The sequence below is a fragment of the Achroia grisella genome, unplaced genomic scaffold, assembly GCF_030625045.1.
Source record: "Achroia grisella isolate CSIRO2021 unplaced genomic scaffold, CSIRO_AGI_Agris_v1 utg1064, whole genome shotgun sequence".
NCBI classification, from domain to species: Eukaryota; Metazoa; Arthropoda; class Insecta; order Lepidoptera; family Pyralidae; genus Achroia; species Achroia grisella.
This window is the reverse complement of record NW_026712568.1, coordinates 683,851-711,519: the sequence shown is the minus strand read 5'-3', so window position 1 is coordinate 711,519 and position 27,669 is coordinate 683,851. Positions and strand designations below refer to the sequence as shown.

Sequence of the window (27,669 nt, the reverse complement as noted above, 5' to 3'; positions counted from 1 at the left end):
GAATATACATTTATACTTTATTTATTTAACTACTGTACATCTTAATAATAATAGGTTTAGTCCGATTAGTTTGCGCAAAAGAAGTACAAAATTATTATAGAACGCAAATATATACTACTTTTTTAATAAAATAATATATAAATAGTACCTACTTGATACTGGTCTGTCACTTGTACATACCTAGTCAATACAACTTTTATTGATTAGAAACGAATTCATTAAATTCTTTTATCATATGTATTCTGTGTATATACAATGTATACATACTTCTGTGTATACATTGTATATACAAAGAAGTCTGTTATTAGTAAATTATTTATTTTTTTATATGGTACATTACTAGGTAACTATATGCATTGTACATTATTCAAATCCGCTAAGTTGTGAATGGACTACAGTCGCTTCATAAGTCCTCTCGTCCGACCGTCTCGTCCAATCCCATCAATAGCAATTACAATGTTTCGAAAGTATGAAACGTGTAGAGAAACTCTTTTGATACTGTTATATTCAAAGTTTATTTTTGTTTTCTTTAATCAAAAACTATAAAACAAATTATATATAATATGTCACTGTGTCTACCAATAAAATATTTATCCCTTTATAAATAGTTTTATTATTTGAAGAATGTGATTGTGAATTGAGAAGAGAATATGTAGTATATTAGTTTAGTATATTGCTTTGTATTTCTAATACAAAGCAATTCTTAGAGAAGGACGCAAATAATTCAGAAGGAAGGAAGTAAATGTTTTGTTTTAGGAAAATAACAAGTTAAAGTTTGAGCACCCTTACAAATGCACCCCATTCGACACGGACGTAACAAGGAGGGTTAACCGATGTCACGCGACTGTTCCATAGAACGCGGCCCGCCGCCACTCGTGAACTCCTATGGGAACAACACACAAATTACCCAAAACTAATTGTCTAATGTGTTCACACCATTTAACTAAACAGATTGAACGTGTCAGTCGGATTTTTTGAGTTCGTATAGTGCTTCTCTCTTTTGGTATCTTTTTTGGTATGTATTTTAAATTTGTAACACTTAGAGAAGTCGGACTATTATCTACTATTTATAAAGTAACATCATATATTACCTACAGTTTTTCTTATGTTTACTAAAAAGTTTCCTGCCTTATCTTCTAAAAACAAGATTTTTGTTTTCTTCGAAATTTGTTCCTGGGGAAAAATAATATAAATAATAAAAATCAATTTGTTTTAATGAAAACTTTATTAAAACACCTAGTCGTCTCTTTTTCTAGCTGGAATCTCGGGTATTTTCTTTTCATCTATTATAGTTAATTCCTGAACACTGGACTTGAGCTCCACGTACTTATACCGGAATGCCATCACAGAGAAGATAAGCATGTCGATCATCATTAGCCCCGCAAATAGGAAGAACTCTTTCCACTGCAAGAGATCAGAATCAATATTAGTGTAACCTCATTTTTCAGTTATTTTTATTAATGATAAAATTATATGTATTCCAAATATCTTTTTAGTAATAAAGGCATGTATGGCATCGTATCTGACATGTAACAACGTAAAGTAAACATTGAAGGCCAACAATGTACATCGACAATATTACACTCACCTGAGCATCTAAAAAGTTTCCTTCCACAATGAGAACGACGATAAGATTTCCGAATGCTACAGTCAATAGCCAGACGGATTGCAACACTGACTTCATGCTCGCTGGTGCCTGAGTAAACGAGAATTCTAAACCGGTGACTGAAAACATGACCTCCCCCATTGTCATGACCACGTATTGAGGCACCAACCATAATATGTGAACCGTGTTTGCTGGAGTTATCATTACTGGATTCGCCGTCTAAAAGAATTATGCATTTTTAGAAATATTCGTGGTAAAATTAATCTTATGGTATACCCAATGTGGTATACCCATATACCCAAAGTCAGGCAATTAGATATTTGTCTTAAGGATTTGGCTTTGGCAAATTTGTATTTCTGAAAAAATTCACACTGACTATACATGGAAATAATATAATTATATGGATTTTGATGACCTCATAGCTCTAGCAATGTACCATGTCAGTTTTACTTCAACGCGGTTCCCCCTGGAAATCAACGAGAAAATTCCTGGCAAATTCGTGACAATGGGCTAACTGACATGACGTCATACTCATCTCATCACCCGTCTTATAAATGGTTAGCATTTTCATCCATTAAAAATATATTTTATAAATTAATCGAAATATAATATAACATAATATGCTTGTTATTAGAATAAACACAAATTATATTTGTTATTCAGTACAACTTTTTGATCGACTGGAGGGTAAAAATACAGCTTCATAATAATAACATTATAGTATTGAATCGAATCGACCATAAAATAAGTCTTTAAATAAAACTGGTGTCCTGTTATATTTGCCAATTATAGTTGTACAATGAAAATAAATGATAAATCGTAAGTATATCCAATACTTCATTGCTAACATAATCATTACTAATAAATTATTTCAAGCATTGGTAGAAATACAATGAAAAATACAATGAAAAAATTACAATCAAACATTTCGATCAAGTTCTACAGGAGGCATAGACTTGTTATGTATTTTTAAAAGTTGCTTATAGACGTTAGTATTTTCTTGTATCATAACATTATCATACTCTCATTTTATATATATAACACATATTATTAATTAAAATTATGTCTTACTTACATAATTTCCATTGCTTTCTTGATGTACATTAATAGTGTACACTGCACCAGATTGGAAATTGAAATCTTTTAAAACTACGTCGCCACCCATTAAAACATTACTTTTTCCTTTTTGTATAGATTTTTGATTCCTGTCATTGCTGTTTTGAGATAATATTGTTCTATTCTTTGTATCTACAATTTTAATCTCCACTGGTTCATTAATATTTGATAAAAATCTAAAATAAATGCGAATTATTAACTAAAGTAACAAACGCTACACCTGTATTTTGAGATGATGTTATTAATAAAAACGTAACCAAAACATTTGACACTCGACTGAAATTTAATTAGGTTAGCTAGGTTGTTATTGAAAAAACATATTCCACTACAGTCCGTCACTAGTTAGCCGAATACTACACGCGACATGTATTTGAGAATTGTTTTTATAACCGTTAGTTTATTTTGGTTATTCTTACAATTAAAGTGTATTGATTCTTACAAAGTAAAGGTTGAAGTAAGCCAAGGTACAGTAATAGGCACAACACAGGCAACCGTTTTTGAAGGAAAACTTTACTATGCATTTTATGGAGTACCTTACGCGCAAGCTCCTATTGGAAGACTTCGTTTTAAAGACCCCAGATATCTTAAAAAATGGAAAAAACCTTACGATGCAACAGTTGAATACCATGGAGCTTGTGCTCAAGCACACATTGTTCACAAACATGCCTTGTATGGATTTGAAAATTGCTTGAACATGAATATTTATACACCGAAGCTTACTATAAATAATGAAAAGTTATTGATGCCAGTGATTGTTTGGATACATGGATATGCATTTGCATCTAGTTTTAGTCATGTATATGGAGCTGATTTCCTTGTAGACAATGATGTTTTGCTTGTGAGTGTTACACACAGAATTGGTGTTTTTGGTTTTCTGAAAGTAAACGACACTGACACAAATGCTAATATGGGTGTCAAAGATATAGTAATTGCCTTGAAATGGATTTCTAAGAATATTCATCACTTTGGAGGTGATAAAAATCAAATAACAGTTATGGGCAACGGATCAGCTGGAACTTATCTTTCGTTACTTCTTATGACTAAATACAAAAAGTTATTTTCGAAAATGATATTGCAAAGTAGTACAATATTTTCGCCATCTATATTTCAAGGAAACTATACTTTGGAAAGAGAAAGATTTGTGAAGGAATTGAAAAAGATTACTTCAAAAGATTTATTCACAGCGTCAACTAAAGATATTATAAATGCGGCACAGAACATTTACAGCAGTAAAGAAGTTATTGGTTTTCAGAGACCAGTAGTACCATTTACTCCAATAATTGAAATAGAATCAAATAAGTGTTTGTTAACTAAAAGACCTGAACAGTTTGATAAAATTGTAAATAATTTGAATATTACTATTCTAATTGGTTTCAATAGCCAGGAAAGTATACCAGAAATAATTCCATTTTTACACAACCCTAGATATTTAAAAGCCTTTGCTACAAATTTCAAATTTATGGTTCCGTTTTCGGATGGATGCAATCATGACTATGCTTCAGAGATGTATACACAAATAGCTATGAAAATAAAAAACAAGTACTTCATGAATGGAATTTCGGAGAATTCCATTCACGATTTTTTACGATATGCCTCTAATCTTCAGGTTTACCCAGTAATAAAATTCATAAAAACTCTATTAAATATTAAAGAAAGTAAATTATATGTATACAAATTTAATTATATAGGTAAATTCAATTCAATGAAGGCAACCTCATTATCTCAATCAAATATCAGAGTAAAAGGTGCTTCGAACGGTGATGAAATATGTTATATATTAAAATGTGAACCATATTGGGAAAATTATGTGAAACTAAATCTCGACCTTTTCGATCGTGATAGATTATTTATAAAGGACATGGCGAGTATGTGGGCGAATTTCGTAAAGACTGGTAAACCTACACTACTTGGTCAATCAGAAAATATAACATGGTCACATATGACGATGGAAGAAGACAAGTTGTTCCTTATTAGTAAACAGAGTAAAGTAATTAATATGATATTAGAAAATCGCATGTTTTCATTTTGGGGCGAAATATATAATAAGTATTATAGAAATGAACATTGTAAACAGAATATTCATGATGAGTTGTAAAATTATAATAGTTAATTCTTACCTAACACTAACACCGTCTATTGCTTTATCATTTTTATCAGTGAAGTTATACACTCCTGCATTGTTGATAAAAAACGAGTTCGCAGTTTCCTCTCGAAGGTGGAAAATGCCATTGTGTATAATATGAGCGCACTCGCTATTTTCTGTTCCTTGTATTGAGTATGGAAGTTCTACTAGTCCTGCTGCCTTTATATCTAACTTCTCGTAAGCAGACAAACTTTCAATTGTACTTGTATATGCAGTTGTGTTTTTATCAGTACCATTTATGATTAATGTAACATTACAATTGAATCCATTATAAACTCTAAGTTGTGCCAAACCTGCTGATACTGGCGTTCCGTAAGTGGGCTACAAATCATAAGTAGAAATAGTTTTAATACAGAAGAATATACTTAGGCATCATTTAGAAAAATGGGAATTATGTTAAGTACTTACAAGTAGACTCAATTCAACTATTCCAGATATGAGAAATGCACATGCCGCCAAAATTCCACCCCAAATCATTTTGTGAAGAGGTTTCCTTATTAATTTGCACCAAGTCAAGAAAGGATAAATTGCCTGGAAATAACAGTATTTTCATTCAATATTTTATAATAAAAAACATTTAAGTAATAATGTAGGGGATAAGACGTCACAACGGATAAATTTGATCTTTTCAATACGATTTTAAATTTATACCGGATTCGGCTTAAAATAACCTTTACTGCCGTCGTTAAATTCAGAAATGTTTCTTCTTAGAAAACTTTACAAACATGACTTTATTAAGCTTTTCTTCGAATAAACATAAGGAATGTACTTATTCTACCGTCTTTATTCTGGAAGGAAGAATAGCACAGAAGAATAAGAGAAAATCGTAATTGTTGCACCTTTTAAAAAAACTGAATTTTGTCCAAGATGTATTTTGTGATCAATCGTAGTTTTTAAGGTCTCACACTACCTTACTTCCGATGGTCGCGGGTTTGATTCCTCGCACGATGCAAACATTTGTATTCATGAGTATGTTTATTTGTGTCGGTCTGGATCTTTTCTATATATAATATGTATGTATTTACGAAAAAAATATCTATGTATTTATCAGTCATACAGTACCCATAACCCTTTAGGAAGATTAACTTGGGACTAGATGGCGCTCTGTAGCTTGTCCTGAGATTATTATTAAAATGTTGTACTAATAAGTTTGTAAGTGTAGAAATTATTAGTATAGAATAATATAAATCCTTAGTAACTTACCACTTCAAATAGAGGAATAAAAATTAAAATAAGCAATGGATTGAGCACTTGCATCTGATCAGCTTTCAATGTCCAACTGCCGATCTCTTGTTCCATGCGATCGGCTTGGAAAGTCCATCTTGAACCCTGTAAGTTATAGTCTTTCTTTAAAGCAATTGCCGCTAATGCCAGGATATTATACGTACTCGTAGACATTTCACTATCACACTATATTACGATTTAATAGGCAATTAACGATGTATCTGAAGTAATATAAATTATAATACAATAATTGTAACAACAAGAAGATTTATTAAATAATTGCGTATATTAATAATAACAACAAACATGTGATTATAATTAATTGTTTAATTATGAACAACATTACTTTTATACTAATTTCATAGTGTTAAAGACGACTCAAGTTTTTTGATATCTCCTATTCTCTATTACGTTATTAGGTAATTCGTAGAAACTAGTACATCTTACTTGTTGATCAAACAACGCCCAGAAGACTGGTAGTGGTATAAACAGTACAAGAACTCTAAGAAGAGCCTTAACATCCTCGATTAGAGCCGAGTCGTACTTATCATCCGCATGGTCCAACCAGTGTTCGCGGCTCTCTTTACTTTTAAAGGATCTGCAGACAGCATGCTAGAATTAAGAAATGTTTTTTATAGGTAAACCTAGCTTTAGAATAGATAAACACGCAATTTAAAAATACAAGTATTACCAAATATTCACTATAAATTTTAATTATTATTAGTTATAATTATTCAATACTAGTTACTCGGCCTCGGTGTACATATATTATATATATAAACTTTCTTCTCAAATCACTCTATTTATTAAAAAAAAATCGCCTCAAAATCCCTTGCGTAGCTTTAAAGATTTAAGCATACATAGGGACAAACAGCGACAGCGACTAAGTTTTATACGATGTATATATATATAATATGATAAATAAGAATAATATTAAATAATTATTGAAGTAATGTAATATTAAATTACATATGTATGAGTAGAAGTAACATAAAATAGATTTAATTTAAAATATCATATTTTATATAATATTATTTCTTAAGTATAATATTAAAATTCTGATATCCTAAAATTTATAAAATATTTGGGCCCAAATTATATATGTATTAGACTTAATTTAAAATATATTATTAAAAATGAAATAATATTTAAACCCACAAATAAAAACAAAATACCTGTATTAATTTAAGATACAAGATATAGGTACTATGTAGTTTATATTGATCTACTTACACTTATACAGGTGGCTACTCGTCCAATGACATTTCCAGCTGGATTCCTGATTACATACAATCTTTTTCCAGCTAAGAAGATTACTATAACCAAAAATATATACAAGTAAGTAAAAATATGGCAAAGAGATATAATAAAAACTCTTTTTACAACAGTAAATTAAGTCTATCATAGTAATGGTAATAAATCAAGCCGTATGCTGTTAATTTCATCATCTGGCATATATAGTCCCTAAATCTGTATCTGTATAAAGTGCAACTCGGACATGAAATAAAATATATACTTACAAATAGAAACAATCATGAGTATGCCGGGCACTCCAAACGCTAACGAGTAACAATCATTCTCGCCGAAGCAGTGAACGTCCGCTCTTAATATTGGTGTAATGAATGTCGATATGAGACTACCGGCATTGATAGAGAAGTAGAACAGTGAGAAGAAGTAGCCCAAATATTTTTCCTGTTCGGGCAGTTTGAACTGATCACCTCCGAAAGCGGATACACACGGCTTTATTCCACCAGTCCCAAATGCAATCAGGAGTAGTGCAATTATTGTAAATTCTCTGCAAACAAAAAATATATGTTTCTAAACATATAGTATATTATTAGTTTTTATGCGAGCGATTTCGATGTTTCTTACGCTTTTACTTCTTAATATGCTTTATATGTACATAATGAAATTAACGTCATACTATTATCCATATGCGTACGAGTATGTAGGATGTTTATTTAGCGATTTGATAAACGGCACAGAGGATCCCAAGCTGATGACTTATGGCTTATACGAAGTCTTACGTCGATAGACCCTTATATTGAAAGAACTTTATTGTTTTATAACATTTACTAATTATTTTTCATTGTATTTTGTTTATTCAATAGGTATATTGGTGTATGTTATGTTCTCAATATAAAGTGATTGCACCTGATTAAATACTTACAATGGAGGCAAATTTACCGGCGGCATGGCTGTCACCGATATTAACACACTCCCTGATGCATACACCAATGAGAGGTAGACTATAGTCCTGAAAAATATATACATTAATATAATAATATGACAGACAGTGTCGTAAATAGCTCTACATATGGCTTTTCAATGGTCGTGGTTCTATTCACGTATTTACATTACATTTATAGTTTTGTATTTATTGATAATATCTAGTGTATTTAATTTTTTTCCATCAGCTACTTATTGTTAGACCGTATTGTAATATTAAGAGTATCAAATCAAATGAAAATATCTTTTTTCATACAGGTCTATTACAGATATTTTGGATCAGTGAAATCTGTTGTCAATTATAATAAAAAATACGAGTAAATAATTAGAGTAGAGAAAAGTGTAGAAAATTTATGCTCTTTCTGTATTAAAATAATATTTTACAACGTACGTGATTTGATCAAACACTCAAGATCTAGACACTAGTATCACAAAATATTAAAAAGATGAATTCCAGATTGTTCACATTTATCCTAAAATAATAGAGACATAATTATGGACTCTTAACTTAATTATACGAATAGGTAAACTGTTAAGCACGATTCGATTTCAATTTCACCAACGAAATAAATTTTACAAACCGTCATGTACACGAACGGAGTTAATAAATGTTAAATAAAGTCAAATATAAATTTGAGGCGAATATTTCAAAATAAAATTGCATTTGTGCTCGTAATTAAATTAGTTTCGATGCAGTGATTATTTGCCCGGTGGATGCGTTAATTAATATTTTTACCATAGAGCGATTAACACTTCGGTTTGTAAGAGCAGGCATTATTTTTTTCGATAAAATAAATGATATAACTAAAGTTCTAATAAACATGGGTTGGACTTGCAAAAGATATCTTTAATTTAAATTAAAACTGTATGCAACAATTGTTTGCAAATATGTAGTGCTAAAATAATATTGGTATCACAGTTTCATTCAAAATATTTCTTTTTACAGACGTGAGTCTGAATTTTACGATCGGCGGGAGGAAAACCAGAATTGGACAGTAGACGTTCTATTTTTGAATTATGAATTTTCTAATACGTAATGACTTTTGAGATTGACTAGGTACTATCAGTAACATAACATTAAAATCATATCAAGTGATTCATATCAACAGAGACATTTTAATCATAAGTTCACATAAACATTTATTTAATGATCTCTTCAACATGAGTGGAGCTATTGTTCACTGCAAATATGTATGAAAACGACATTCAAATCGAATATCAGTTTATTCCTGCAATGTCAATTGTATTTTACAAAGAGCTACTTGATCAGTTGAGTATTATTATATTATTAATTTGATTTTAAGTAGTAAGTAGTTACTTGCAAAAACTTGTTTTCCAATTAGATATGACATCAAAAAATATTCGTGGAATCTATCCTATTTGTACCTACTACAGTACCATTGTTGACTATACTGACAATTCGTTATTGCATTAATATATCGGTAACCACCGAGTAAATAAAATACTATATTTATATAAAACTATAGCATAACTTTTCAAATACATACAGAAAGTATAAAGAGTAATGAAAAGATTTAAATTAACTTATGGCAAGGGGTTAGCATTTTCCTCGCACAACGAATCGATTTAGCGACTCAATGAGAAAATACTGCCAGAATACTGGCTGTATTTTCTTGCCCACCGTATGCTTGCAAAAAAGTGAATTGTTAAATTGTATATTTTACTTATTTCAAATTATATATTTGTACTTTTACTTATTTCTGTTTATTTTTTAATTTGAATATGTAAGTTTTTAATTAAACATACTTTACAAATTGCTTATAATAGAATATGGAGGCAAAATATTGACGTATTTAATGTAAATACCCATGTTAATAAAATGTTAAATTACAGTACCTAAAATTCTGTCTGATGTCTAAGTAAAAAACATGATATTGTTTTTTACTTAAATCAGACAAAAATATCTGAGATGCTACATCTTCAATTAGTGTCAGTGAAAATCAAAAGTATTACCTGAATCTGCCTAGCCATCCATCTGCGATCATCGCACCGATGACAGGGAAGAAATACGCGAACATTGTGAACACATGGTATATAACAGTAGCGCCATTGTCACTGTAATGTAGTTTGTATCGCAGATATAATGAAAGAATGGCTGAAAATTATTATACATCAATTATAAATAGAATATATATATATACATATAGAATACAATTAGAACATATAAGTAATTAAATACTAAACACTATGTTCTCGATAAAATCAGAACATAAAAAATATATATCAGTAATAATTACAAAGCAGTTCTATTATTAGTATGTAAGCCTGTGCTAAAGTGCATCAAACTTTCTTCTATCAAATATATAAATTCAGAAAGTAATACTGTACTGTTTATAAGTCCCCCTTTCATATTCAGTGAAATGTGTAGAACTAGTATATATAATTTATAAATTTCTAATACTAATAATACTATATTTAAACGCAAATGGTATTTTAGTTCTCGGTTATATCAAAAGAGCCATTTACATTTATAAAATAAATAAATATTAAAAAATATATAAATTTTGACCATCGATACCTACTACACATACGTAACTAATATTCTGGCCGACAATTGGTTTCTAATGTTAACAAAAAAAATAACAACTCAGAGGGAGAGGAAATTATTACTGGTAAACAGTGGCCTAATTGATAATAATTTACCAAGTCAAATTTACCGGCAGGGAGCCCTTGGTACCTTTAAATTCTCATGGTTATCTTATTGAAAATGTGACAATGGGCTAACTGACTTGAGTTCATAGTCATACCGTTAGTGCAGGCTTATTTATCGCTTTTCAAATTCTTAGGATAAAAAAAGATTATAGAATATCTTACTTCTATAATATAATTCTTATGTTAATTTTTATGATAGTTATTAGTTATTAGTATATATATTTTTAATCGACTTAGTTTAATACTGTTTCCATTTCATACAGATTAAAAATATGATAATATTTTGGTGCAAAATCGTAAGCAGTAAAAACGCTTGTACACGCGAATCTATGGAAAAACTGCTAATTAACATGCAACATTACTTGTTACGTCCTCAGCAAACAATAGGCTATTTACCGTCAATATGATTTAAAAACAAGTTTCATATTTCATTACAATATACGAGTAACTTTATTTACGTATTGTATGTATGTGTAACGCATTTATTGTTACATAGATTTTAAGTTACATAAATTAATTACATTTAGATACGACGACGAATTGAAGTTCAATTTAGCAACAAAGCTTTACGAAAAAACTAGACATTATCAGGTACGTAGTACATAATATGTGCAATTTACGAATATTTAAAAGTCTATTGAATTTAAAGAATCTAATGAGGAGCTTGTTTGAAAACAAAATCTAGACCTATTATGATGTTTATATGTTTCACTAAAAACAGGTCAATACCGGTTTTTAGTAAATTTACTTAGTAATAATAATAATAATCCAAGTTTATTAGTAATACAAGTATTACATAATAAGTAAAGAATACGAATAAAACGAATTCAACAATAGACAAAGCTTGGGCAATTAATTGAACACAAATTATCAGTAGCCTGCTATAATCATGTTATAAATAGATTATAATTTTAAATACCATATTTACATTATTCCATCATATAGTAAGTAAACTTAAGGCTTGTACCATTGAAAACTAACAGCCAATTATGATATCTACTTGAATTCCAGAGAAAACCTTGCATTGATCGAAAAATGTAAGAGCACGCTTGCGCTTTACGCTTACTTTAAGAAATAATATAATATACTTGCGTCATAAATTCCAAACATAAAGTATTACTATTAGTATTTTAAATAAATGTATAATACCAATAAATATCATAACATCAATAAAATTGAGGCAGAGGATGCCGGTGATTTTAAAAAGTAAATGCCCAGGCATATACTGAAATGAAACTCAAATATTACACATCGAAATTGACTGAAACTGAAATCTCCTTTGAATGAACTTATTTAAACTGTTATATATATATATATATATTAATTAGGCTATGAGTATATTAGTATGTTTAAAAGAAGTAAAAACGGTATTTTTGACTCCTCTAACAGGACAGTATAAGCTCAACAAAATTGATGTCAATAATAAAGCCATAATATCTTACTTCGCAATCCATAGTAAGAAAATCTCTCGCAGAACTCATTTACAACTATAAATCCAACTGCCTTGGGATATGGAAGTTTCTGAAAAGAAAAATTTGTGATACTAATAATTATAGTAATTATAAACATGTTGGGAACAATTAACAGGTCTATAAATAAAAGGACATCATAAAAAAGGTCTTCTTAGCTCATACTATATTCCTATTGGATTTATCATTAGAGTCGGCAAATTACCTACATCAAACATATATTTTACTTTAATTTAAATATTTGCTCAAAAGTATTTTTTTAGTACTGAGAATAAATGAATTATCTCTTACACTTTTCATATAAGTACATTTTTTAGTAAAAGCAGTAAAAGTATGTAAGAAGGCATAAAATTCTCAGAAACCTTAAACTGGAAATTGCGTGAATGAGGTTCGTATGTACTAAACATACATTATTTGGCACCACAAATTGTGTTTTACTTATAATATAAAATAATACCACTTAATTCCAACAACTTCGTTTTTTAACAGTTATAACCACATAAATCAATGGACGATCGACTAAAAAATTTGTTTTATTTTTAATATTATAAAGTAAGAATCATCGAGTACGATATGACAATTCATGTATTTAAAGTAGGGCTAATAAAAAATGTTATTAGTAGCATAGCAAGCTTTCATTGGTATAGATCTACTAAAATATGTAACGGTACTTGCAATCCATTGTCATTGACATTATGTGAAGTTATAGAGTACCTGGTTCTTATAGTAGGAGCAAGTAGGCGTTGTACATTATTATAGTGCCTTTAAAACTTGCCTTATTATTTATGCATAGGTAAAAATATTAGGCAATTGAAAAGTTCAACTAACTTACGAAGCGTGTCGCCGACCCTGCGTTAAAACATATCTATACTAATACATGAATGCAATATTTTAAATGATGGATGGACTAATACGTTGGATTGTGCACCCGCCTGTGCTAACGGTAGTTTTACTGTGCTATTTTAGATGGTGACGGGGTACTACTGGAGTATGATATGCTGAGCATGTTAGTTTACATGTAGAGATCAACCTAGCATTGCTCGTAATGATTGCTTGCTAGTCCCTATTACTGATAGATGTTTGTAACATAAACTAGATACAGACAGTAAACAATAATATTCAATAATAATTAAATTTAATATTATTTTATTATAATTTGCATGCCCGATAAAACTGGCAAAACATTTGTGCATACTGTACTGTAACTATGTTTTAAGCAAATAAATAAAATAAACAACAGGATTTGAGTTTATATAAGCGCAGGATCGATGTGTAGTTAAGTATATAGATACTTGATCCCCTATCCAGAAGACATACCAAAAAAGGTGGATAAATGCAAAGTTATCACAATAAAATATTCTAAAGAAGCAAACATCTGAACATCTTATCAAACTTTCAGATGTGCAATATCATTTCATATCATCATACGTTATTGCAATTAATACAATTGCCAAGTGTCTAACCCAGAGGGGGTCCCCTATGATGAGGGATTTACAATCTCTCTTACTGTTTCCTCGCTCTGTTTTCATACATTATATAGTATTTTTTGCAACTCCCTTGTAAAGGAAGATATCCGCCTGTAGCGTTATTTTCTGCTAAGAAAACTCCAAAGAATATAGAATTTTAGTAATTTTTAGACGCCCTTCTGACAGGGCTTTGACTCCCCGGGGTGTCGCGACGCACAGTTGGGGGAACGATACCTAACTTGTTGACATGTAAAGGACTTGGAATGCAAGCTATTAGACGAAACACTAAAACTGGGATTTATTGAAAAATGTTTTTACATTATATTGAGTATATTAATGTTATAAATGAATATTTTAGTATTAAATTCTTAATATAACATAACGGCAAGACACTTAAATCAATGTTGTACAACCGTAGAGTATAAACTGTCACTATTCATTATTATTGCATTTATATGTAGCAACCTGTATTTCACCGTAATGTCCAATAAACAAATAAAAATGATTCATTCAATAAATTAACTTTCGCCGATTTATGATGTAACGACAGTGCAGCAAACAGACGTCATCCAGACCTTTCACATACCACAAGAGCCATTTATTAATTATTTTTTTTATTGAACACATGAAGTCCATAACACATGCAGTCCACTTAGACTTATTATGTAAACCAGATTTATATTTTGCATAGTTCTGAGTTCTAAACTACCGGCAGCTGTATGAAGTCAGTTACTTCCTAAATTCGTGTATTTTCTCATGGACTGTTAAACAAAACGTGTAAGAGCACATTGTCACCAATATACTACTAGTTTTTATAATTGATTTAATTACCTACTAAATCGCGATCGTTCCATGGATCGTTAGTTCAAGGGCTGAATAATTATTATCTACTGTAATAGCAAGTAGTACTTGTTACATCTGCGAACCCTACATCTCGACTTGATAGTGCAATTGGCAAATGGTTCATACTATATTAGCGAAAGTATCAATTTAAATCAATATCAAAGGACAATTGTTATGCCTAATGAGGTCTGTTAGTCGCTTTAGAGAATCAACCTTCTGGTTATTCACATAAGGTGCATGTTAAAGACTGTGTTAATAAGTGTTCATATAGATACATACATAGAGAGGTATAGCAGATTTTTGTCTTGCGCGCTTAAAATCAATAAAAACGCGCATACACCTCGAAATGCGCCCAGAAGGGTTTGAGTTAAGACATTTTAGATGATTAATAGGATACTAACACAGTTCATTTTTAATTCCGCAGATTTTAGTATAATTAACTCAAAATATCTAATCGATGTGATGTTGAATATATGTATATTTACTATTAATATTTATTCAATAATATTGACTTACGTAAATATTTGTATAGGGTCAACACTAGCAATATAAAAGTGTTTTGATTAAAAATACACTTTATTACATTACCACCTTTTAGAAGGTGTTTATAACAAAGTACAATATAGGCTACTTATTGTCATTCTGAACATCGAATCAATCTCCTGGAAGAAGATTATATAAAAACAATCCTTGCATATACTTATGTATACACTGTTCAAAATAAATTTAAATTATTCTTATGATTTCTATATTGATTAAATAATAAAATGCATGTAATACTTTGTATCACGAAGTCTGACTTTAGTACAAATCATTTCAGTTCACTCTGCAGACATTTCTATAAACATTTATTTATCCATATATTTAAAAAATCCATTTAAAGAACACAGTACCCTATAATTTTCAGTAAATCAAAACTTAGGAATATCAATGACACTAATGAAAGAATGGTGATCTTGTTAAAAAAGAAGAAAATCGTTGAAGTATGTTTAAGGAATTTATAATTACAATAAAAATAGGTATATGAGACAGATAATAACAGATATGTTAAGTGTATGTTGATATACTTAGTTTCTATTTATTTTTTAACGAGGTAGGTATGTAGGTTATTTCTATATATCTATAATTTTAAAAGTTATGTGCAAATTATTTCAATATGGATATAACAGAATATGGATATTCAGTATGGATAAATTGGATATATTCCAATATATCCATACTGAATATCCATATTCCTAGTACCTATGTTTAATGAATAAATCTAAGTTAGCTAGGACACGAATGTCCTGCTGTACCAATACGGTCGATCTGTTGAGGATGGGTTAATAAGAGTTAACTATGATCATTACAATTATAGTTCTAAATTTAGACTATGCCATCTTGTTCCGAATTCCACTACAAAGCAATGTATGCATGCGCAACGAAAACTGGCAAGAACTGGATCATGATCTTTGTGGGAGCCGCCCTATAATTATTGTGACGTCTGCCAGTTAGTTTGACAACCACATACATGGCGATTATGGTGTTCGATAAATTGGCGGAGATCACTACGAATTGAACAGTTGTTATATGTATATATACCAGCTATCCCGGTAAACGTTGGTTTGGCATATAAATTTTAGTACTAATATCGCTATTATAAAATAGGGGTTGGTGGTAGATGGATTAATATTTAGGGTTGTATGTTTTTTAATGCAAAATCATACTACACTAAAAAACAATTTTTTTTCGTCCGAATAAAGTATAATTAGTGGCGGGTGATCCTAATCATTCAGGGGTATGAAAAATAGATGATGGCAGATTTTCAGACCTACTCGATATGCACACAAAATTTCATAAAAATCGGTAAGGCCGTTTCGGAAGTGTTTGGTAACAAACACCGTGACACGAAAATTGTATATAATTTTAGATCCTTGCTATTAGACTGTACTTAGCTTACATTACACTTTAATACAGACATTTTAAATGCAGTTGCCGTCGGCTTGGAGTTGCCTATACTTGCATCAACAAAACTACTAACGTTTTGTTTTCTATGGACTTATTCAGTTATATACACTAATACTTATAAAAATAAATAATGACGTATTATTGACTAACAATGTTTGTTCACTGGCGTATATGTACCTATATATAATACATACATACAAAAACTCTCGTGTTAATAGATCAAGATTTAATCGAGACACTGGTCTTCTTTATTTGTTGTTAAGTACAATCTACCTATAACTTAGTCCTGTGCGGATGTCAAATTACTAATTGATTACATAATGAATATAAATATTATAGGTATGTTTAAAGATTATAGTTTATTCAAACCTTGGCATACTGAATAAAACGCGATGTATTTTAATTTGCTATCCACTAGTACGCACTTAATAGATATTAGGAATAAATTAATTAGAAGCGCATAATACACTTGAAGATAGTAATAGTAACAACTTATTTGTAAATATTTATGTTAATGTTATCTCATTGTTAAGTCTCATATGGGACTTCAATTCCGAATATTTAAAACACATTATTTTTGGTTAGTTATATACTCGTAGGTACGAGTATATAACTAACTTAATATTCTCATTCATGGTGGTTGAAATACAATTAAAATAGATTTAACAAGGCAAAGATATATACCTATATATATCTATATCGTGTAATATGTAACTAAAATGTACTTACATTGTCAATACCTTCCATTTGAACCCCTAATTCTTAAATATTGAATAACCAAGTAAAAATATGCCTTAATAATAAATAAAATAAATTACTAATAATATCAAAGTACATAGATTACTGATTAATATTTTAATATAGTTGTTTGTAATTTCTATAACTCTGACTACGAAGAATCAAGAAACACACGACGGTTTTGTTCGAGAATAATGTTTGTAATTCGTGATAATTTAAAAATATTTTACTAGCTATACCTGTAACTATATTATTATCTTTCTTTGTTTTGTAATAACAAAGAATCTAATTAAATAATGATAATAGATATCATATGAAGATCACCTCTTCATCTTACGTATAATGTAGGCCTTAGGATTATTCCGCATATGTATGAGTATAAAGACAGATTAAATAGTACCTATTATAATCTTGGAATTAAACTAGTTATAAAACGGTAAATTATCAATTAGGCGTTATTTTACTTACAATGTAAGATATAGTCAGTGTCACAGTCAGCAGCTCAATAAATACAAGTGTAAATAAACTTGTTTGAAATGCACTCTGGAATACCTTTTAATTAAAATAAATTTCCTAATATCGGAGTAGAAGTAAATAAAATAACACAACGAACAGTAAAATGCTGAAAATGATCTTATTTAAAAATATATGTTCAAACACAAACAATTTATTATTGCTAGATCTTTTAGAAATTATGTTTAGGGAATTTAATCGAATTATCAATATTTTACCATTATTACAGATTATTGTTTTATGTCTAATTTATAACATGATAACATGTGCAAATTTATCGAACTCTTACCAACCTGCCTGATTTAAATAGATATAAATTTTATGTTGACCTAAAATTAATTGAAATTATATTTAAGTATTTAAATTTAGCAGAACTCAGCACCTATTTATGACTAAATTTACTGGAGCAGCGTTTATATTAGCAAGTTGTGTATAAACACTGCACCAGTAGCTAAAAACCTTACCTGATGGTCACCGACCTCTTCCAAAACTTGTTACGTTTTCGAAATGTTCGGTGACCACCAACTACCTAGGCCGAGACACAAAATTCTTTGCCGTCCTTGCAAAATGTTATGCTGTGCATGTTAGTATGCTCTGTGCAAATTATCCTGTTGATTATATTACAGTCGTACTACGTGAATTTTTAATTTAAAGAGGAAAAATACATTAAGTATGTACCTAACGTTGTACTATATATGCATTGTACAGAATCTTTACGATGTTTGAGGCATTTACTTGTAACTGAACGTGTATACTGTTTATATGTATGGTGTATAGTATATAACTGTATAATATTTCACATCGCCTCTTTTCATGACGACTGGCCGCTTATAGATGAGATAGAGACAATTCATAATTCACTTACAAAAATTATAATGTCTCCGGTCACTCGCTATATACAGCTATTTGTGTTTTTCTGTGCTATATGCGTACGCATATATACAGGGTTACTTCTTAAGTCGACTTATTCCCGTTAAGACGTTAAGTTTATATCATTTCTGAGAGATTTCACTATGAGACACTCTATCCTAAATATAACCGTTTTCGTCTATGTAATCTATCATCTAATACCTACACTAATTATTTATAGTGAGTCTATTTTATTTATACGTTAATTACTATCTACCTACATATTTATTACTGCATACATTTATTTAAAACTAACCGCTAATTGGAACAAATATTAAGGTAAAGGAAGCTTACCAGAATACATTAGTAAAAGACGCAACGAAATCGGTTTTGCTGTTTTCGAGATAAGCACGCACAAACTCTCTGAAAAACAGTTTAATATAAAAAAAAACATTGTTTTGGGTTATTTTACATGTTAACCCTTAAAAATAAACTAAAACAATCTCATATTTTTATATATTCTCATGGTTTTACATACATATCTTCCATTTACAAACTACAATCAGTTACATTTTAATCTAGATATATTAGTTATTATATGTTTAGATTAAATAAATTGATAAATCAATGAAAAAATGAATAAATCAATTAGTCATTGCAAACTAGTGACTTAATTTTTTATTTAAATTTTTATTTAAAATTTTCTATCTTCAAATACCAGTAAATGAAGTGAGTTAGAATTATCTTCTTATAATAAAGGTATCTTTTAGGTTTTGAATATTACTTAAATGATAAATAAGAGCTAATATTTAGCGAGTATGTCAAGGTGAGGCACCTCCAAATTATGTGCCGTGAAGGTAACCAATGACAACACAAGACGCAATCAACTGAATAGCAAAAACTGTTGATGGCTATTTGAAGAGGAAAGTTTTTATGTATTATTCAAGAATACACACAATAATATTAATTTTAATATATCTACCATTGTATAAACTACTCATCCAATTTTGATGAAGTTTTGACGATACATGTTGTAATGCCCATCTGATTGTAAGGCAACCATTGTTAGATATGAACCAATGAACATAATTTCATGTGACCATTGAATATCCCTCATATTTTATCAATTCTTAGGACTATGATATACTAGGATATTATGGATATGTACCCTGTAGTTTCATTTCCACAACCCCTTTAATCGTAATACAAGTTACAACATTCTGCATGCAACTAAAATTTGGGAGACAGAAACGCAAACCACTTTATTACACTTCTGCATAAAAACTGTAATAAATATGTAAAAATTAAAAAATACAACACACAGACTACTTTGTGCTGAAGCGGATTGTTAGTAATGTGGACTAATAAACCAATCGCTAGCAATGTACCATGTTAGATTGACCACTACGTGGTTCCCGCTTGAAACCAAACACCTGGAATTTACCACGATGGGCTGACTGACCTGACCTCATGCTCATCTTATTATCTGATGCTCAGCCACCCCTCCACTGGTGCCTCGCCAGCGTAAATCATTAGCGGGTCGACACTTCCATTATCATTTATTATAGAATACATTTATAGATATATTAGAATAAAGTAAGAGCGTTAGCATACAAAATATAAATAATAAATTTGTTTCAATCCATGTGAAAGAAGAAAAATGTAAAAAGTTTTTTAATTAAAAATGAGTAATTGAATTCTAATGCTGCTTAGTTCTGAAATATTTTATCGTGGCATTTCCGTTAAAGGCTTTAGTGAAATGTAAATAAGCATATCTTTTTTGTTTCGTCTTGTGTACAGTATAGTATAATATTGAAAAGAATATATAATTAAAATATTTAATTGATATTTTTACATCTAACTGCATCAGTTAGATGTAAAAATATCAATCATATAAGTTACCATTATTAGTTTATACTTATTATTAATTATATGATACCCATCTATCGTCGTCTACTTAAATCAAGTTATCATCTTGACATTTACAACATAAATAGAAACTAATATTCAGATTAAACTCCGGATTAATTGTAAAATTTTGTAGCTATATATTCTATTATATTTTATTTTTCTTTCAATATATTCTATTATATTAATTTAATACTTATTTAATTTAATTTAATTATTGTTTTTGAAAATTGATAGGTAGCTACAGAAGATCTTACCAGATTGGTTTATAAAACGTGTTCGTTAACGTTACATATATAAAGATGTAGGTAGCTACATAAATATGTTTCAGATTAAATATGTAGATAATCTACATTTATCTCACCAGTTTATACCAATATTTTTTCTCTACTCACCAGATTAATCAATCCAACCAACACTTGTAAATGTATTCGTTGTACGAAAAAGTTATTTAATATTTAGCGTATATAATATATTGAAATCGTGCTATTGCTGTTTTGTTATAAATTATTTTTGATTACATATTTATCATCTAAAGAATGACATTTTGTTTCGTATTAGATAGGAAAACGTAAACAAGAGATTTGCTGGATGTCTATCTGTATCTTAGATACAAATGGATATGTTAGATAAAATTACTCATTGATTGATGCCTGATGGGATGAGTGGACATTTGTCTTTACATACGTATCATGTTATCGTAAATATATGTCATTCAACAACGTGGAATTTTTATACGTGTCTTAACACGTAAGGTAAGGTATCTATAACAAGAATCGCGTGCATGATATCAAATACACGAGAAAATACATTTTTTGGATGGTGTGAAGTAGTGTGAACATATTATTAATGATATAGATATATTTTTTATGCCTATTTATTTTATCAAAATTCTGGGGAAGGATTGTGTCTTCATAAGTTATGTTACTCCTGGCCGTTAAATTGATTTTTTTTCTTAAGATTTATATTTGCTTAGGAAATTCACAATGTAATACGCAATAATTTTCCCGACAATTAATATATTACACAGATAAATATAATTAAACAAAACATATAAAATTATAAATTTAAACTAAATACAATTTTAAACGCCAGTAGCATGTTTGTCTATCTTCTTAATTTATATTTATTATTAAGAATCTATCTATTTAATATAATCTGTCTTAATGTTATAACACAGTATATTGATGGATGAATATTATAAATATAATATACTCCAATAAATACATACATGTATAACCACTAATAAGTGTGAAGTGAATAATCGTCATAAAAATGTTAAAAATTTTACCAGTGACAGTTGCAGCGCTCTGATAAATTTCAATTTATGCTATTTTTTATTGCCACACATATTCAATTATAATTGTTGAATGTTCAACTAGGTTCCTACTTTCAATGGCATTGTTGACCGCGCGAGCCGTGTATTGTTGAGCTGACGTGTGTATAGGTACAGTACAGTTGGTACAGTATAGTTATAAAAAAATATATATAGTTAAAAATATCCGTATTTTATAACCGAATTTCTGAATATAATGTGAAATATACGAAAATAATTGATACATGTCTATTACAGACAAAAAGCCAATATTTTAAAACAGATTCGCTTTGCTCATTGTAATCAATTAACAAAGAACACAGAATAATTATTTCATGTCGTTTCTATATAAACTACGTATTTGCTTAATTTATTAATTATATATTTTAGTATTAAATTAATTTTGAAATAGAGCGCGACTGGGATTTCGCTCTATTGGGAGAGTGGACATAAATTACTAATTGCAACTTTCCAAATTGCATGCACATTTATTCAACCAAATAGACTATATTCTGCTAGTAATTAGTAACATAATATAATAATAACTGTTAGTAAATATTAAGCGCGTTATTTACATATCAAACTACCCCTAGTTATACATTTTATTTTTATATTTTATTTACAAAAAGGAAGGTATTATATTATAACACACAAATATATTTAACTAGCGTCCCCTCCCGGCTTCACACAGATGCATTACATATCTTTGAATTTCTCAGCTTGCTCTGTCACTGTCTAACACGCAAATACATATAAACCTGATAGAAAAGACAGCGGATGCGATTTCATTCTATACTATGTAAAGAAACGTCTTTTTATCAACACTTGTACAAGAAAGAGGAGATATGGTATTCAAAGTAATTACATTTTTTATTTAAATGAAGGGTTATTATTGCGTTGATTCGGAGTTAATTTTGCACAATTAATATTATGCCGACAGTTAATATTAGGTATGATAAACATTTGGTAAAACAAATTCTTAACTTATTGAATGGTACTAGGGTTCATGATTTCTCGAGCTTTTCACTTTCTCGGGTCTCGAGAATTCTCGAGGTCAATTTCTCGGGTCTTCTCGGGTTGTCGAGAAATTTACATTTACGTACGTTTGGTTTATTTTTTGTTCCAATAACGTCAAAAAACTCAGTGGTTTCATTTGAGACGAAAACCACTGCATTTTTTGTTAAATATTAATTATAAAATTTAACTATAAAATTAATTATAAAACTTTTATTGAGTAGGTATATTTAAAAACATTATACTTATTATGAAGAAGCCATTTTTTTTAAAATACTGAAATATATTAGGTTCTTAAATATGAAATTAGCGTTTTGTCGTACTGGCCACTTTGATCTTAAATATCTCCTCTTTGGTTAGAAATTTCAATTTCAAATTTATACGGCTATTCACTCATGCATTTGTTTTTCGAAAACCGTAATACATGTGCTTGGTTTTTTCTTTGGGTCACTCAGCTTACAAAATGGAAAACTTAAAATATCGCGACAATATACATGAAAGAAAACCTTAATATCATGTATTATTGTGCCGCCACGCAAAACAACAAACGTCAATTTAATTTCTATATAGGTACTTGATTTCTCGAGTTCTCGACTTTTCTCGAGCTTGATTTCCCGGGAACAGAACCCAAGGATTTCCCGGGAATTCTCGACCCGAGAATTCCCGGGAATGATCCCTAAATGGTACAAACAGTATTTTAAATATATATATAATTAACAATAAATACGTACTGCTAATTATCACCGTGTAGTTTTCTTCTCGCTATTATTATTATTTATAGACAATAACAATAATTATGTACCTATTCGAATTTTGTGCGCATATCGTAAGTAGGTCGAATATTGTTTAAAAATATCATATGTAACGTTTATTTAAAACGGTCTACACACAACACTAAAATCAAATGCGTAGTGGGGGTAATATCGGTTGACGGGCACACTGATTTGAAATCAGCCCCTTTTCATTACACACGAGCACAGATAAGAGAATGATTTAGATAATAACCCCTACTAAATTTCCCTATACCTACACATATCCCTATATAGTGTATATGGACAAATGCCTCTTTACTTGAACAGATCTATGGCGTTCTCCACCATTTCTCCAATATTACCCCTAAAAATAAAGTGTATACCATTTTATAGTTTTAAGTCTCCAGTTTGGCAAGTGAACTTACTTACTTACGTAATTCAATACTCATTATCGAAGGAAGTAAATATATTTTACATCTTCAAGTTTCGAGGGAAAGTTGCGTAATAGTACAGTGGTATCGTATTCACATTGTGGTTTTATGAAAGGAATAATTCGCAATAACTGTAAGAATTTATTATTATATATTAAATTATCATTTAATGCAATTAATTATAGGCAATTAACATGAATACTCATAGATAAATAAATTATATTATCTAGGTATGACCATTCGTACATGATTTCATTCATTCATTTATCTCTATCTCGATGTCATAACGGGTATATTTAAAAAAACAGTCAGTCAGTAGTAATAAAATTTGTAAATATACATATATTATACATTTTGACCTAGTTGTGTTGGCATACGTAAGTGATATAATCGTCTAAAAATTTTTATTTAGCTTTATTCTTAACAACATTCCGTATAATATCGCTGTTAATTTAAAAAAAATTAAATAATGTGATGGATTATTGGTAATTTCATGCAGTTTAAGGGATCAGAACATCAAATGAAGAACCTTATCAAAATGAAGATGATTCTACAAAGCGATACTACACCAACAGGAAACTACTTTCGCTATGTCCGTCGAAATTAATACCTAATGATAAACAGTTTAAACTATTTCCGTTTAACTAATAACATTTGATTTATTTTTATGACCGATGGCACATCTCACCCTAATTATATAGGTAATAACTATCGATCGCTAAATAAGGAGGAAACCCAGACTAAAGTTGAGAAGGAAAAAACTCTAGTAGGTATTGGAGAATGAATAGTATAAGAATGTACTTATAATTAGAGGAAAATTTTACAAGAATTATAATGATGAACATTTTCCTCCACGTTGAAGAGAGAACGTTGAGGTAACCAGATAGGTTACTTTTGTAATTTTAAGAATTTTGAAGTATTAAGTTCGATGGTTTAAAGTAACAAAGTTATAAAACTAGAGAATACAAAGACCTGTGTTAATATTTAAAGCAGCAAGTTCCTATTACAAATGGTTATTAGTAATCATATACATAGGTATATTGGTTTGAACATTGTTAAGTACAAATTTGGTATGACGTAAAACAATATTTTGTTACGGCCCTACAAATGGTAACTACATCGGTACTGCAATATTGGTATTTTATATAACTAATCCTGGTATCTGCGGTTTTACCTATATCTACTACCACATAAGTATGTTGTTTTTTTGGTTCGAAAAGTAGGTAGGTATATAAATAATATATCTCGAATATATTTCAATATAAATAATATTAATACCATTAATTCGTCGTCGGAATTAACTTAACTTGTGATTCTATTCTATTCTAAAACTAGCTTGGCTTTGCAGGGGTATCCATATATTATAAACCTTTCTCTTGTATCACTCTATCTATTGCTAAAACTGCGTTTAAATCCGTTGTGTATAGTAGAACAAAAGATCTAAGGGAACAGACATCGGAAGCGACTTCATTTACACTAAATATACTATAATGAGTGGTGTAAAATAGTGTGCAGAAAAATAAAACAATAATATAAATGCGGATCGCACGAGAACGTACAGAATTTAAAAAATAAAATGTTAAAAAAGTTTCATTCTTTAGTTTTGTTGGACTTGAAAATATAAATCGACCACAGAGATTGTCAGAGGTTTCTGACATTATCAAAGGTTTAGATTATAAACGTATACTTTAACAACGATGCCAAGAATGTAGGATAATTATTTTTTAGTAGCAAGTGAATGTGACCACACCGTGCCTTATGGTAAGGGGCCACAATTTGATTAGATCTCGCGCAGGTCTCTCCGTTCAGCTTGCCATATTCTATCATGATAACCGCGAGTTTGTATAATATTTGGTATATACAACTATATACTGTTGTATTAGTACATAAATAAATATAAAAAGTACGAAAATATTATATACCCATATTGTTTTCGTGTGTTAGAATATCAAAATATAAACAAATAATAAATTAAGCTACAAATAATAAATAGATATGCGACATAATTGTGATTAGTACCTACATTTAATACTTTATTAGTATACGTATCTATGTAAATTTTACTGTACAACTTACTTACGCACGTAGCAGTTAATTGTTTTACTTTCTTTATTATTGTCGTAATTAACTTTGTTATTGAAGCAAAGTATCTGTACCATCTGTTTATTGACCTATTTTATGAATAGAAAATGTACTTCATTCATACCGAACTTCTTATAAAACGGATTGATACAGGTTGAATTAAAATATTCAATACATTTAAATGGTTTTTTTAACTTGTTTTAGATATAGATTGTAATAGTTTTTAGAGCTTTAACGTTATATCCGTTATTAAATTACGACCTATTGTAACATAAAAAAAAATGTTACGCTTTACTTACTTTAAAAAATAATTCTTTCGCTTTTGCAAATTAAATACAATACAAATGCTCAAATTATTTTTATAACATAGCAGTCACGAAATTACTAAAGATCGCACCAAAAAAAACAATACAATGTGTCTTGTGAGTAAAGATATACCAACCGAAGACGTTTTGGTCCTCATCTCGGAGAAATCCCTCGTGTGTTTTGAACTTACACTATTAATAATAAATTTGTTATTAATATTTAGAAATGGAATGCGCGCGCGCCTCGAATACGTCAGTCGAGAGTGAGCGCAACTGAGCGACTCGATTCACTCGATCAAATCAATCGCTCCAACTCGCACGACTCGACAATTGCGGCTCGTGCTCTTGCGCATGTTATACATCATACAGTGATGGTGGACGATAACTCGAATCTTAATTATCATATAATACGCGATCATGATAAACCATGAGAGTGCAATGCCCTATGCAGCACTCTCCGTATTTACACATTATTCGTTATTATACTTTTTTCCTCTCAAAAATTACTAGATTGGTATACTTTTTGGCAAAGCCCCGGCTCAAATATACATAGGTATCTACAGTTTACACTAGTAGGTATACTCCAATGGTATAATAATATAACCTGTGTTGCCATTGCCACTGTCTTGCTTTTCCCACAAATTTTTATTGAACATTCCCCAAATTTCAGGTCTTGAACCAGAAGAAACAAGTATTATTCTTTTATATTCAATTACTTTAATTCTTATTTTTTTTAATAAGCAAGAATCCCAAGACTTACGTTTTTTTTGTGCGTCCCACAACAAACATTCCCACACCGTATCGCCATAAAACCCCGCGAATATGCAAGAATTCTCTCAATTCATATATCACGTATATGAATAGAACCAGGTAGATATTTTTACTGTGAGCCTACTCCGAATATTCGGAATCGGACATTCTGATTGATTGGATGATACGAAACTGAACTTTACTCGTTTAGGTAAATATGAATTGAGCCAAATATTGCCTTAATTGAGTTCAACCAAGTAACTTTCAACAAACTAAATTGGGGATTCAATCAAAGT

At 29.8% G+C, this 27,669-nt stretch overlaps 1 protein-coding gene across 1 annotated transcript; it reads right to left on the bottom strand.

Moving 5' to 3' along the window:
• Positions 1 to 1,236: 1,236 nt before the first annotated feature.
• LOC131841385 (peptide transporter family 1) lies at positions 1,237 to 27,084 on the bottom strand. Its single transcript, XM_059189703.1, has 13 exons — positions 26,761 to 27,084; positions 12,434 to 12,512; positions 10,293 to 10,434; positions 8,260 to 8,346; positions 7,610 to 7,884; positions 7,323 to 7,405; positions 6,537 to 6,701; positions 6,069 to 6,194; positions 5,274 to 5,396; positions 4,840 to 5,186; positions 2,682 to 2,898; positions 1,589 to 1,825; positions 1,237 to 1,404 (listed from the first exon to the last, which is right to left on the bottom strand). The coding sequence occupies exons 1-13, from the start codon at positions 26,779 to 26,781 to the stop codon at positions 1,237 to 1,239; spliced, it is 2,070 nt and encodes a 689-aa protein (XP_059045686.1). The 5' UTR covers positions 26,782 to 27,084.
• Positions 27,085 to 27,669: the final 585 nt, after the last annotated feature.